At 40.7% G+C, this 15,950-nt stretch overlaps 1 protein-coding gene across 1 annotated transcript in view; it reads right to left on the reverse strand.

The window, feature by feature from the left end:
• The window catches only part of LOC126284335 (protease inhibitors-like), a 47,446-nt gene extending 35,059 nt beyond the window's left edge, over window positions 1–12,387 (reverse strand). The window contains exon 1 of the mRNA XM_049983185.1: window positions 12,258–12,387. Within this exon, the coding sequence (XP_049839142.1) occupies window positions 12,258–12,327 (70 nt within the window). The 5' untranslated portion in view covers window positions 12,328–12,387. The remainder of the gene's footprint in view (window positions 1–12,257) is intronic.
• Between the last annotated feature and the right edge of the window lie 3,563 nt (window positions 12,388–15,950).

The raw sequence follows: 15,950 nt of genomic DNA on the forward strand, positions 1-15,950 counted from the left end.
TTTCAGTTAACTCCTAAGCTGGCGCTTCTGCCAGAGGGCGCTGTGGGGTGCGAGCGATGTAAGCCCCCAGCCCTCCCCCCCCCCCCCCCCTCTATATAGAGGGCCACGGGGTAGGAGGGGCTATGTAGGCTGAAAAACCCTAACAACCCACCTCCTACACTGCAGCCACCTTAACATGTGCACAATCCTCCGCGAAGGAGGTAAAAATCTCTTAACCCTTTACAGAACCATTTGAAGTGGAATGATCATATAAAATTAATTGTTGGTAAGGCAGGTGCCTGGTTGACATTCATTGGGAGAGTCCTTAGAAAATGTTAGTCCATCAACAAAGGAGGTGGCTTACAAAACATTCGTTCGACCTACAATTCAGTATTGCTCATCAGTGTGGGATCCGTACCAGGTCGGGTTCACAGAGGAGGTAGAGAAGATCCAAAGGAGAGCGGCGCGTTTCGTCACAGGGTTATTTGGTAAGCGTGATAGTGTTACGGAGATGTTTAGCAAACTCAAGTGACAGACTCAACAAGAAAGGCGCTCGGCATCGCGGTGTAGCTTGGTGTCCAGGTTTCGAGAGGGTGCGTTTCTGAATGAGGTATCGAATATATTGCTTCCCCCTACGTATACCTCCAGAGGTGATCACGAATGTAAAATTAGAGAGATTCGAGCGTGCACAGAGGCTTTCCGGCAGTCGTTCTTCCCGCGACTAGAACAGGAAAGGGAGGTAATGTCAGTGGCACGTAAAGTGCCCTCCGCCACACACCGTTGGGTGGCTTACGGAGTATAAATGTAGATTTAGATTTACTGACGGAACTTAGCAGTTCCAGCACATTGTGAAAATATGTAACGCAGCAGCCCATTAGACCTGTAGGGAACGAGAGGTTGCATTCCATACAGTTTGTCCTTCCTATTCTAGATGTCAGTGTAGCCTGTACGCCATTCTAAAGCGTATTCATCAACCTGAAATGTGAACTGTTGCACTGCAGACGGCTGCTTAGTGTGTGGAACAAAGCAGCTTATACAAGGGGCGATAGAAACGTTTTCGATGGAATGCCGTACGCTCCAGAATCGGTACGTCAATCATGTAACATCGCCCTGAACACTGAGGCAATCACTCCACAACCAGGTTGAAGATACACTCGTTTGGTAAAACGCAATATCCTGCTGTATATAGAAGTCCGCAATCGCCTGTTGCATATCATCGTCCGACTGGAATCGTAAAAGTTTAGAAAAAGTAATATACAGGCAGCTTCTCAACCATCTGCCCACAAATAACATATTGTCAAGAACACAGTTTGGATTTCTGAAGGGTTCTGATATCGAGAAGGCTATTTACACCTACAGTGAAAATTTACTTAATTCATTAAATAACAAATTACAAGCAGCAGGTATTTTCTGTGATTTGTCAAAGTCATTTGATTGTGTGAACCACAGCATCCTTTTAAATAAATTAGAATTCTATAGTGTCACGGGATGTGCTGCAAAATGGTTCAAGTCATACCTCGCTAACAGGAAACAAAGGGTGTCAGTGCAAGGGACTAGTGAATTAAGTCATCAGTCATCAACAGAATGGGAAGAAATGACATGTGGATCCATCTTAGGGCCATTGCTTTTTCTTGTGTACATTAATGATCTATCATCACTGACACTGTCAGAAGCAAAGTTCGTTTTGTTTGCAGATGACACAAGTAATGCAATAAATAGTATGTCGAGTGTAGTTCTAGAAAAATCTGCTAATGATATTTTCATGGATATTAATAAATGGTTTAAAGTCAACTCACTGACATTAAACTTCGAAAACACTCACTATATGCAATTCAGAACCTGTAAGAGGTTTCCACCCAGCATATGCATAAAGTATGAAGAAGAGCAGATAGAAGGGGTTGACAGTCTTAAATTCCTGGGATTACCACTTGATAATAAATACAGTTGGCAGGAGCACACCACAGAACTGGAAAACGCCTTAACGAATCTGTATTTGAAATTCGAGTGTTAGCTGACATAGGCGACATAAAAAAGAAAAAGTTTGCATACACTGCCTATTTTTATTCCATAATGTCATATGGTATAATATTTTTGGATAACTCTTCAAGTGAAACAAAAGTTTTCAGAGTCCAAAAGCCTGTAACATATATTATTTGTGGAGTAAATTCACGGACGTCCTGTAGAAACATCTTCAAGGAACTGGTTATGCTAACTACTGCCTCTCAGTTTATTTACTTCTTAATGAAATTTGTCCTAAATAATATATCTCATTTTCCAACAATCAGCTCAGTTCATACGTACAATACCAGGAACAAAAATGATCTACACAGGGACTTAAAAGCACTTTAGTTCAAAATGGAGTCCACTACTCAGGAACACTCATCTTCAACAATTTGCCAGCAAACATAAAAAATTTAGTTACAAATAAAGATCAGTTTAAAAGGAGCCTGAAAGACTTACTAGTGGATATCTCCTTCTACTCCATTACGAATTTTGTAATAGAAACAAATGATGTATTATATATATTCATACCATTAGTATTGTTATTTCAGCTTAAAAAAAAGAAAACAATGACATGTTCCACATCCACGAGGATCTCCTCACCACTGATTTATGGAACGAAAAACTAATCTAATCTCTTGTTGACCCAAGAAGACCTTTTTTTACAACTCCAGTGATGTGATAATCGCATGGGGAAATATCAAGACTACAGGATGAGTACTCAGGTGTTTCTCACGTGAGTTGTAATGGATGAGGCTGCCTTCTCAGATCGACTGGCGTCTTGTGTCGAATCGCGACCAGTATAGAATTTGGCGCACAGTTCCACAATGGAGATTTTCATCAAACATGCTGCTCCATACATATTCTTCTTTCTCTAATGGATGACTGCTCGTGTTTGTTCTTTGGCAGCCAAGAAGAGAATAACAGCATATAGGTCCTATTTGGACAAATTTGGTAGTAACATCGCCATAGTTCACGTTTCTGCATTTACTGCACTGTAAGTCGGAACGTCTTGAATACCACCCGAATTCCTCACCTAAATGTTCTCGCTTATATACCCGCATAGGCGTATATGCTGTAGCAACGCCCTCAAACGGATACGTTGTGATCGCCCCTTTTAATATGCTCACCGAGACGAGTGGTAATTTCTGTGTAGTTACGTTTATACACACTAATGTTATTTTGGATAAAATGTCAATGGAGTGGACTTTTAATACTCAAATATCACGTAAAACATCATTGGGACTTGAGGTGACTACGTAGGCTTTCCCGTAGTAATAAGTCCTGAAAGTCTCTTCGGGTTTTCTGCCGGATCCTAAAATCAACTTGACTCGATATTTCGGCGATCCAACTGGTCGCCATCTTCAGGAGAATGCTGCTTCTGCCGATGAGTCCCGCTGAGAAATGACGCCAGGGTGCAAATCGACGTCCTATATAGGCCACTGATCAGTACACTACGATTGAGCCGCCCATCACGGTTTCTGCCCTCCAAGACAGGGAGGTGGGGCCGCCCTTAGTAGAACACTGCTGGCAACGATATATCACACTCAGGGCCACACCTAAGATCGTTCAATTTTGATACGAGATAATACAGGACTCCATGTCTTGTTAAGAGAAACCCATTGTTTCTGTTGATTAAATTATCCGCCAACCTAATTTCAATCGCCTTTTTATAGACACTGTTCCAAAAACCGCAAATGTTGGCAACTACCATAGTTTCATCAAATTTCATACTATGTCTCTCATTTAAGCAGTTTTTCGGCTGTTATAGCCTCGTAAGACGGCAATGTCCCACACACCCAATGTAAGCCTTCTCACAATGACACGAATTTTGTATACGCCGGGTTTCCTAAGCCCCAAATCATCTTTCACAGAGCCGAGTAGTGCCCTAATCTGAGAAGGTGGACGGAACACACTCTTAATGTTACAATTCCTTAAACGACATGCTTCCAGCATAAGGAAGGAAGGCCACCGATCTATGTTCCTCTTCATGCACCTCCAGGGATGGTCCAAACTCCATAGCCCGACGAATCTGCTTCTCGGAGTATCCATTTTCCTTAAAAACAGTGTTCAGTGTCATATACTAGAAGTCCTCCATAAATAAATTGGCGACTATGGGTGATAAAGGTCTATCCATAGTCACTCCGTCATTCTGTTCAAAAATGTTACCGTTAAATAAAAACGGAGAGCATATGCCATTTCTGACGCTGACAGCTTAACCCAAGAACTTGCGCATTTGATGGCTGTTTTTAAGGAAAATGGATGTTCTGCTGCATCTCAAAAGTGTTCCATTGGTTTCCGGTTGTGATTATGGGCACAGTCGATTTCAGGAACTGCATTCAAAATCAATATGTGCCTCATGTGCTGAAAAATCATCTTCTCCCATATGGTTCGGCCCTATATGCAGCACGCAATGTTTGTCAACTGTCTTCACAAACTTCCGTATTTACCGTTTTCTTAAGTGCAATAAGGACCCAGACCCTCCCACCGAACTGCCACTGAGTAAAGCGAACGCAATTCGTTTCTCCAAATCAGTTGTATCCAGTGGTTCTCCACACCACCTCAAGCATAACTTAGCACGGGCTGTAGAAACGTGGTCAAACTGCACTGCTTTTTGTCTCCATACACACAGTAATTATGCTAGCATGATTGATGATATCTCCTCGCAACTCACGGCTGACTTGTTCCGATCATTTCATGCGGTTGTTTTATAATCATCATGGTCGATGTTCCCTATCCGTCACTGCATGTCACCTATCTGATCTTCGCTTAGTTGTAGCAGAACCCTCGCGTTTCTACGCGTATATCACCGTCACGTTGCCAACAGTTGACTGGGACAGCTTTAGGAGGAGTGAAATGTCCGTGATGGATTTATTACTCAAGTGACATCACATGACTTGTTCACGTTCAGAGTCACTGACCTGTCCTCACCGATCCATTCTGCTTTCACTGCATCTCTGTTGACAGCGGAATACCCCTCTCCTACTCTCATACTGGTGGATCCACCTCTGGTAAAATTTGATGGTCAGTTCACATTACTTAGAGCTGTCCGTATACATCTATAATATTAAACGTATCGGCCATTTGTTCAGATACTGCATAGTTTTTGTATGTATCATTAACGTTTCGGCCGTTTTGTACCATGCGACATACAACAAACAGTGAGGTGAAGTACGAAATCGGCAAGGTCTCTGTAGTAGGGCTTTATTTAACTCGGCGATGCGTGACCATGGAAATATGATGAAGTAGGGGTTGTGCATCAGAATTAACTTTGGAATAAAATACGCCCATAAGTCGGCATTGGACTTCGTTATCATGCAAATGAAATGAAGATAGATTCATTTCCTGAAAGATAGTGTGAGCATTCAAGACTGCGACAATGCCGGCCAGTCCATTGTTGAGGGAAAACCTGGCGTAAGGTATACATGTGGACATGATTGCATAGGACAAATTGTGCTATAAATCTTACTCCATTCCCTGAATGAAACGAGACGCTCCTGATCGAGAAATATGGTTAATTGTGCAGTGACAAATAATTCAATAATAACATTCGCAATACTGCATTCCATTATTAGCGGGAAATAAACATAATAGCCAAGTATGCCTCATTTTGGATGTGCTTGGTATCAGTGAGATAATTATAACAGTCTGCAAATAACCAGAAAATCTAGAAGAACAATTACAGAAATTTCATGTAGTACATGACTTGAGAAGCCTAGATCTCTGCTGCTCCAGTTGGCAGGAGTTATTGTTAGACGAGTCTAGGAAATACACAGATTTTGTCTATGCTATTAGAAGTTATCAGTTTTGTGTTTTGCCGTTTGGACTTAGCATAATTTCTGGTTTATTAATTATGGCACTAGATACTGTTCTCCCCCCCCCCTCCCCTCCCCATGAACCATGGACCTTGCCGTTGGTGGGGAGGCTTGCGTGCCTCAGCGATACAGATAGCCGTACCGTAGGTGCAACCACAACGGAGAGGCATCTGTTGAGAGACCAGACAAACGTGTGGTTCCTGAAGAGGGAGAGCAGCCTTTTCAGTAGTTGCAGGGGCAACAATCTGGATGATTGACTGATCTGGCCTTGTGACATAACCATAACGGCCTTGCTGTGATGGTACTGCGAACGGCTGGAAGCAAGGGGAAACTACGGCCGTAATTTTTCCCGAGGGCATGCAGCTTTACTGTATGGTTAAGTGATGATGGCGTCCTCTTGGATAAAATATTCCGGAGGTAAAATAGTCCCCCGGCGGGGACTACTCAGGAGGACGTCGTTATCAGGAGAAAGGAAATTTAAAAAGGGAAATGGATAGGTTAAAGTTAGATATAGAAGGAACACGACTTTTCGTCAGGTGAATATAGGGTTATAAATACAAAGTCAAATAGGGGTAATGCAGGAGTAAGTTTAATAACGAATAAAAAGTAGGAGTGCGCCTAAGCTACTACAAACAGCATAGTGAACGCATTATTGTGGCCAAGATAGACACGAAGCCCTCGCCTACTACAGTAGTACAAGTTTATATGCCAACTAGCTCTGCAGATGACGAAGAAACTGAAGAAATGAATGATGAAATAAAAGAAATTATTCAGATAGTGAAGGGAGACGAAAATTTAATAGTCATGGGTGACTGGAATTCGGTAGTAGGAAAAGGGAGAGAAGGAAACGTAGTAGGTGAATATGGATTGGGGGTAAGAAATGAAAGACGAAGCCGTCTGGTAGAATTTTGCACAGAGCACAACTTAATCATAGCTACCACTTGGTTCAAGAATCATGAAAGAAGGTTGTATACATGGAAGAACCCTGGAGATACTAAAAGGTTTCAGATAAATTATATAATGGTAAGACAAAGATTTAGGAAACAGGTTTTAAATTGTAAGACATTTCCAGGGGCAGATGTGGACTCTGACCACAATCTGTTGGTTATTAACTGTAGATTAAAACTGAAGAAACTGCAAAAAGGTGAAAATTTAAGGAGATGGGACCTGGATGAACTGAAAGAACCAGAGGTTGTACAGAGTTTCACGGAGAGCATATGGGAACAATTGACAGGAATGGGGGAAAGAAATACAGTAGAAGAAGAATGGGTAGCTTTGAAGGATGAAGTAGTGAAGGCAGCAGAGGATAAAGAAAGTAGGTAAAAAGACGAGGGCTGCTAGAAATCCTTGGGTAACAGTAGAAATATTGAACTTAATTGATGAAAGGAGAAATTATAAAAATGCAGTAAATGAAACAGGCCAAAAAGGAATACAAAGTCTCAAAAATGAGATCGACAGGAAGTGCAAAATGCCTAAGCAGGGATGACTAGAGGATAAATGTAAGGATGTAGAGGCTTATCTCACTAGGGGCAAAATAGATACTGCCTACAGGAAAATTAAAGAGACCTGTGGAGAAAAGAGAACCACTTGTATGAATATCAAGAGCTCAGATGGAAACCCAGTTCTAAGCAAAGAAGTGAAAGCAGAATGGTGGAATTAGTATATAGAGGGTCTATGCAAGGGTGATGTACTTGAGGACAATGTTATGGAAATGAAAGAGGATGTAGATGAAGATGAAATGGGAGATATGACACTGCGTGAAGAGTTTGACAGAGCACTGAAAGACCTGAGTCGAAACAAGGCCCCGGGAGTAGACAACATTCCATTACAACTACTGTCAGCCTTGGGAGAGCCAGTCCTGACAAAACTCTACAATCTGGTAAGCAAGATGTACGAGACAGGCGAAATACCCTCAGACTTCAAGAAGAATATAATAATTCCAATCCCAAAGAAAGCAGGTGTTGACAGATGTGAAAATTACCGATCAATCAGTTTAATAAGCAACAGCTGCAAAATACTAACATGAATTCTTTACAGACGAATGGAAAAACTAGTAGAAGTCGACCTCGGCGAAGATCAGTTTGTATTCCGTAGAAACACTGGAACACGTGAGGCAATACTGACCCTACGATTTATCTTAGAAGCTAGATTAAGGAAAAGCAAACCTCCGTTTCTAGCATTTGTAGACTTAGAGAAAGCTTTTGACAATGTTGACTGGAATACTCTCTTTCAAATTATGAAGGTGGCAGGGGTAAAATACAGGGAGCGAAAGGCTATTTACAATTTGTACAGAAAGCAGATGACAGTTATAAGAGTCGAGGGACATGAAAGGGAAGCAGTGGTTGGGAAGGGAGTGAGACAGGGTTGCAGCCTCTCCCCGATGTTATTCAATCTGTATATTGCGCACGCAGTAAAGGAAACAAAAGAAAAATTCGGAGTACGTATTAAAATCCATGGAGAAGAAATAAAAACTTTGAGGTTTGCCGATGACATTGTAATTCTGTCAGAGACAGCAAAGGACTTGGAAGAGCAGTTGAACGGAATGGACAGTGTCTTGAAAGGAGGGTATAAGATGAACATCAACAAAAGTAAAATGAGGATAATGGAATGTAGTCGATTTAAGTCGGGCGATGTTGAGGGAATTAGATTAGGAAATGAGACACTTAAAGTAGTAAAGAAGTTTTCCTATTTGCGGAGCAAAATAACTGATGATGATCGAAATAGAGAGGATATCAAATGTAGACTGGCAATGGCAAGGAAAGCGTTTCTGAAGAAGAGAAATTTGTTAACATCGAGTATAGATTTAAGCGTCAGGAAGTCATTTGTGAAAGTATTTGTATGGAGTGTAGCCATGTATGGAAGTGAATCATGGACGATAAATAGTTTGGACAAGAAGAGAATAGAAGCTTTTGAAATGTGGTGCTACAGAAGAATGCTGAAGATTAGATGGGTAGATCACATAACTTATGTGGAGGTATTGATTAGGCTTGGGGAGAAGAGAAATTAGTCGCTCAACTTGACTAGAAGAAGGGATCGGTTGGTAGGACATGTTCTGAGGCATTAAGGAATCACCAATTTAGTATTGGAGGGCAGCGTGGGGGGTAAAAATCGTAGAGGGAGACCAAGAGGTGAATACAGTCAGCAGATTCAGAAGGATGTAGGTTGCAGTAGGTACTGGGAGGTGAAGAAGCTTGCACAGGATAGAGTAACATGGAGAGCTGCACCAAACCAGTCTCAGGACTGAAGACCACAACAACAACAACAACATACTGTTCTCTGACCAGATCTTCTAGACAAAGTAACACTTTGTGTTGATTACCTCTTGATTTTTGCTGTTATACATGAACATTTCGTGAATTTTCACGAAGAAGTCAAAGTTTGGTCTTGAGGAAATGAAATTTTTGGTTCATGTCGTATCTCCTTCAAGAATAAGTCCTGATCCTGATAGGTGTAGTGATAAATTTCTCAGCTCCGTACACAAAACGTCATTTGGAAACTTTTCTTGACTGTTGTTCGTTTTTTCATCGTTTTTCCTGGACAACTGCTTAACAGTACACCACTATTGAGTCTATTAAAAAAAATCCCTATGAAAATGTTCAGTAAAATATCACATAGATTTCAACCCTGTAAAGAATGCTTTACTAATTCTGAAATCCTGACTTGAAAGTGCTGTATGTCCATTTCAAATGTCTGAAAAGGACGGTAAGTTAATACAATTAGTTTTGCTAGGAGAACCCTTTCAGGGTGCTACTTAGTTAGAAGCTCTGGCCGTAATATGGGCATTTAAGAAGTTCGGTTATAACATTTATGGAAAACACGTTAGGTATTTTGTGGTCACCACATTCTGAGCTTTTTTGTTGACCTGTTGGCTACTACATCCTAAGGTTACGAGGTGGACAGCTTTCATGCAGGAATACAATTTCGGGAAAATGAGTATAAAATGAAAGACTAAAGTTGTGGCTGAAGGTTTGTCGTGTCTACCACAATGACTGACTGATCTTTCGGATTTTACAGCACAAATAACTGACTACAGAATTTTACTAATGAAAGACACACAGTACAGGGAATACTGTTTTGGTATGTGTAACGGGATGGCTATACTGCAAGATTCAGAGCCAAGGCGGCATAAGATAGAATCTCTCCTTACACAAAACCCACCTTAATAAATTTTACGGCATCACAAAATTAAAAACGACGTTTTATTCCACAGATGTAGTGTTTCTGATGACAGCTGGTGTGTATGCATTCCAGTCACTTGGAGAGAAACTTCAGTTTGGCATGCTCATTATGTTTGGAGACATTACGGTGCCACCAAATACCAGTGCGGTGCAATATGTACTTATAGACTTTAGAAATTAAGTTACTCATGTTGTTTCACCTCAGACCGCTGAAATGGCGTGGCAACCGGAAGACTTGAAGAACGCGGGACAGTACAGTTCTTGTGGGTAAAACGTCTAAATTGCACACAGATTCAGTATGAAATTCTGGCTCTATATGGGTGAAATTCTGGCCCTATATCTATAAACCGCAAAGTCGCCTCAAGCCGTTGTGAAATATTGCCAAGGCCACGCAGACGCCTGTGTTGCTGATAGGGAATTCCGCATTAGTCATCAGGGGATTTCCATCCTTCCTCCAGGCTGAAAGATTAGGTGGTGGGAAGAGATTTTCCAACCATGAGGTCGCCCACACAGCGGTTCTCGAATGGTTCTGTTGACCAAGGAACGGATTTCTATCGTCGAGGAATTGAACGATTGGCAGAACTTTCCACCCATTTATTTACAGAGGCTTCATGGCAATGACGAAAAATAGTGTAATCTGTCTGTGTCACATTGAAGTGTGGTGCATAATTCAGTAAAACATAGCCCGCCAGCCGTAATAATTTATATCTTATTATTTGAAGCGCCCACGTAGATATGTGAACACAAAGCCGTTGCTACTCATTGACTAACCACGTTTGGTCTCTGCTGAAGTAAAAAATTAATATCGTACATAACTTCTCCAAAGAAGAAGAAGCCAGGAAATTACCACCACACAATAAAATGTTATACGAACCAGCGTCGAAAAACAAGAAAGTGCCAATACGTTTGTGTTTCAAAGTATTAATTTGTAGTTCAGCCCCACTAAATTGCTCGCATGTATAAAACCCACTTTCTACTTATCTCCTTAGACTGTCGAAGCTAGTTCGTGAAATGTGACGTGCTCTGTGATGTAGAAGAAAAACCTCCTTGAAATTTGATTCCACTGAGAATACGTGCTCAACGACCGCAATATTAGTACTGTAATATAGCAAATCTATTTCAGCTACTCTGTGACCATTTTCGGTGCTAGAAAACTATAAGACATAAAAGTAGAGATAAAGAGCATATTATGTAATTTAGGCACAAGTCACGTCGAATACATTACAATTGTAACATGTAGTACATACCAAAAATTAAGTCTTGAAGATTCACGCAATAAAAACACTTAATGCAACTTCAACAGGGCATCAATACAGAAGAACATAGTAGCTAATAAACAAATTTTGAACTGAGCTAGCAAGCTAACAATCGCGTGCAGCAAAGCTACGTACATATGAGGGCGTAAATTCTAGTATTGCTATATTTATGTATTATTTATATTACTGATTTCTCGGGTTACAGTGATTGCGTTTTTAATTGGTTCTTTTCTATAAAATCTTGGCCCCCTTTTTAATGAAATGTATCCAGTGTAATGCGTTGTTTACAAAAATTGGGCACTGTGGCATAATACGGTCTTCATATCTGATTTTATGGCCAATAGTTTTGTAGCACTGCAGATGGTCACACAGTGACAAAAATCGATTTGCTGTAATACATCTTTCACACCTTCTACGACCGAGGCTGTGACGTTTTTTTGGTTTATCGTGGGTGGGTTAAACAGGATACGCTTGACAAGGGAAATGGAGAGTACCTAGGGAAGAGTGGCGCCTTTCGTCCCTGGTTTTGTTTTAGTAAGTGGGGTAGTACTACGGATGTTCACATCATGTTCCACTAGAGGACGCTGCAAGAGACTCCGGTCCATCACTGAAAGATTTATTGTTAAATTTCCGGGAGTATATGTTCCCAGAAGAGGCTGGCAACAAATTACTTCCGCCCCACATGCATATGGCGAAATTATCACGACACGAAAATAACAGAAATTGAAACTTATCTGGTGAGTTAGTCTTACGCGAGGGGCACAGGAAAATGACGGTGGGGGGGAGAGGGGGGGAGGAAGGTGAGGAGGGAGCTGGGTTAGAATGATAGCGCTATACGAACTGCCCTTCCCCGACAGCCCTAAGGCGGCTTCCGGAATACGAATGTAGATGTGGACTGGATTTTCTCCCCATGGAAGATTGTGATACGTTGTAAAGCAGTCGGTGGCAACATTCAGCGCAAGAGACAGTATGGAAGTTGCGTTGATGTATGCATTATCTACACACTACTTTAGCAATCTCTACTGTACCTTTCTCAGCATCCACCAGAGGCCCCAGCGCACATAAAAAGAGGACTAATACGGAGGCTGTGGTGTTCATGGCTGCTATACTGCTAGTGTTGAAGACGCCTGGACCTAACAGCTGCCGAGCCACGATCGACTATCTGACAGCTGTGTCGACCCAGCGATAATTCTGTGTTTACTGATTACCTCTGACCTCCGAAGCCAAGGGCATGTGCACACTGCACGCTGTACAGTGCATGGCGTCTCCGATGTTATTTCGTGCCAATATCATTTAGCATACTGACCGGGAGGAAAATGACTATGCCTATGTAAACCAATTTTTTTAATCGCTTATTTTATTCGTTAAGTTTGTCTTGTAATATATACTTCTTTATTTTGTAAGTCTTCAAACTGGTTTGATGTGGCGGCCTCTGCTCTCCTGTGTCTGCCTCTTTCTCTCAAGAGTAGTACTTAGACACGGCGTCCTCCGTTGTTTGTCCGAAGCATTCCAGTCTCTGTCTTCCCTTACAGTTTTTCCCCTCTAAAGCTCCCTATTATTGTAGATCTTCATCTAGTCAGTGATTTGGAAATGTACCTTCATTCTTTGGGGAACTTTGTCATTTCTTATCAGTAATTTTTGCAGTCCTTTTTTAACACCACACATCACACGCTTCTCGCCTCATTTTTTCCTGATAATGCTGTGCTCCACACTTACATCCTCAGGAATGTCTTGTTCACTTTCTTGCGAGGCAGAATTTCTGTACTTCGTCTACTGTATGGTCCCCTAATTTCGATGTTAAAATTATTGCAAATTTTATTTCTGCTCCTCTTCGTCACTTAAAGTACTAAAGGAGTTTTGCTATTTGGGGAGTAAAATAACTGATGATGGTCGAAGTAGAGAGGATGTAAAATGTAGACAGGTAATGGCAAGGAAAGTGTTTCTGAAGAAGAGAAATTCGTTAACATCGAGTATAGATTTAAGTGTCAGGAAGTCGTTTCTGAAATTATTTGTATGAAGTATAGCCATGTGAAACATGGACGATAAATAGTTTGGACAAGAAGAGAATAGAAGCATTCGAAATGTGGTGCTACAGAAGAATGCAGAAGATTAGATGGGTAGATCACATAACTAATGAGGAGGTAATAAATAGAACTGGGGAGAAGAGGAGTCTGTTGCACAACTTGACTAGAAGAAGGGATCGGTTGGTAGGACATGTTCTGAGGCATCAAGGGATCACCAATTTAGTATTGGAGGGCAGCGTGGAGGGTAAAAATCGTAGAGGGATACCAAGAGGTGAATACACTAAGAAGATTCAGAAGGATGTAGGTTGCAGTAGGTACTGGGAGATGAAGAAGCTTACACAGGATAGAGTAGCATGGTGAGCTGCATCAAACCAGTCTCAGGACTGAAGACCACAACAAACAACAACAACAACTCTTCATTATTTCTGTGTACCGTATGTGCTCATTAGACAGTTTATTTCATTCTACAGGACTCGCAAATCGTTGTAACATTCACTGAGAACAACAATGTCATCAGCGAATCTTGATATCCCATCATTCTAAATTTTTAATCCCATTCCTGGAGCTGTCTTTTATTTAGTCCAGGAGTTCCTTGACGTGTAGTTTGATCATCCATACAACACTTTTAATCCGAGCAATTCCGTGTAAGTGTTTCGTCGTTTTTTTATCCCTCTTGGTTATTGTAGATATTGTGCATTACTCGTATTTCCCTATTGTTTATATTACGCTGTCCAACGCTTTTTTTAGGTCTCAAAAAATTCTAGGAGATTGTCTATTTTTCTTTAGTTTTGCCTCCATTGCCTGAAAATGGCATCCCTTGGATTTTTTCTCCAAAACCAAACAAATCAGCATTAAAAAGATCTGGAATTTTCTTTTTCAATCATATGTATATTCTTTTTGTCAGCAGCTTGATTGCTTCAATGGAAGGTGCGTCAATGGCTCCCGTGAAGACAGTCAGGGGTGGTGTGACGTCTCCTTTGAACGCCGCAAGCCGCCGATCACTTTGTGTATACATTATTCAGCAAAATGTTGTTAACTTCAAAGATGAAAAACCAGAATGTAAATGCAGCAGTCAGTCCGTCATTTATTGTCTATAAGAACGTAATATCCGCTTTTGTAAGAGTAATTGTTTCTTGTTATCGGCCATCTTGTTATGTGATATTGTCGTAGACTCCGTAGTTTTTTGCTGTAAGTCGGTTCTAAAGTACTGAAACATATGATAAAATATTGAGGACGTGTTAGAAAGTCCATCAGCTACATTAAAGCTGACATTATGAGAATAAAGGAAATATTTATAGTTCACAAAAGCAAGAGTATTGGTCCTGCTTCACTTACCGGAGAAGTGTCTCAAGGCTGTAGACAATTGTTGAAAATTTTATTAACTGCGGGATGAGTCTCCCAATTTCCTCAGTCAATACATCATCTTGTACTTTTAAATCTCTGTCGCTCTTTATGATCGTTGAGGTTCATTTATTGCACTTCTTTCTTAAAATAGCTGAAAGAGAATAACTGATTGAATAACAATTGCCATGAGATAATATTCTTCAGTTACTTGCCAGTTCGGATGTACTATTTGTTATTGGAGTAGTCACGTTTGTTATAATAAATTTAGTTCTGAGTGTTTATTCCTTGATTAGTTTGTAATCCTATTTCTATGTTAGTGTGTTCATTAATTTGGAAAAGTTAAAGATCCTGTTTAAAGTGAGAACAGACCAATACGCTTCTGCAACATTTACATAAAACTGCACCCTTATTAAAAACATCGCAGTATTACCTTTGACTTTTATCTTGGGCTCTGTTTATCACGAAATGAATTTTACTTGTCTGGGATCATACTGGAGTACCCACTTTTCATCAAACTCAGAGCTCGGTGATCATGATATTCACCAAATGGATCAAGTTTAAGACCTAACAATTATTATTATTCACGCCGGTTTTGACACTGCCGTCCACGAGTATTATGCTAATAAACAGGTAGGGCAGAAACAGTCTGACAAGGTAGTAAGCGTGTTGCAGGAGAGGTTGCGGCGAGAAATAATTATTAAGATAAATTTCGATACGTTGCGCCGTTTCTGAGTTAACTGCGAAAGCTTAGATTTAAATTAGATGTAAACAAATTCCTCTTTTACAGAAATGCCTTCCTTCTTATACGAGTAGTTAGTCTTCATTTATATCTTCGCTACCTTCACCAACATCGGATATTTTCCTGACAGTTTGCAAAACTCATTTACTGTTTTTATTATCTCATTTTATAATCTAATTGCCTCAAAATTGCCTGATTTAATTCAACTACATTTCATTACCTTGGTTTCATTTTTGAAATTGTTCGTTTTACAACCTCTTTTCAAGACAATGTCAATTCGATTCAACTTCTCTTCCAAGTCCTTTGCTGTAAAACACCTTTTGAAGATACTATTCATTCAATTCTAAAACTTTTCGTAGTCTTGTGCTGGTTCTAATACAATTATAATGTCACCACCCCAATCATCAATCTACTTTCTCAATTGCGGTTTGTTGCCTTCGTTGGTTGCTCGCTGTACAGACTGAATAATATCGGGAGTAGGCTACAAACCCGTCCCACTCCCTGCGCCCTGATGACCTCTATTTTGAGCGCCCATAAGCCCCAACACACACACACACACTCCCACTCCCTTCTGAGCTAATAGCGCCCTTTCATGTCCTCCGAGTCTTACAACT

This window comes from Schistocerca gregaria, chromosome 8, assembly GCF_023897955.1.
Source record: "Schistocerca gregaria isolate iqSchGreg1 chromosome 8, iqSchGreg1.2, whole genome shotgun sequence".
NCBI classification, from domain to species: Eukaryota; Metazoa; Arthropoda; class Insecta; order Orthoptera; family Acrididae; genus Schistocerca; species Schistocerca gregaria.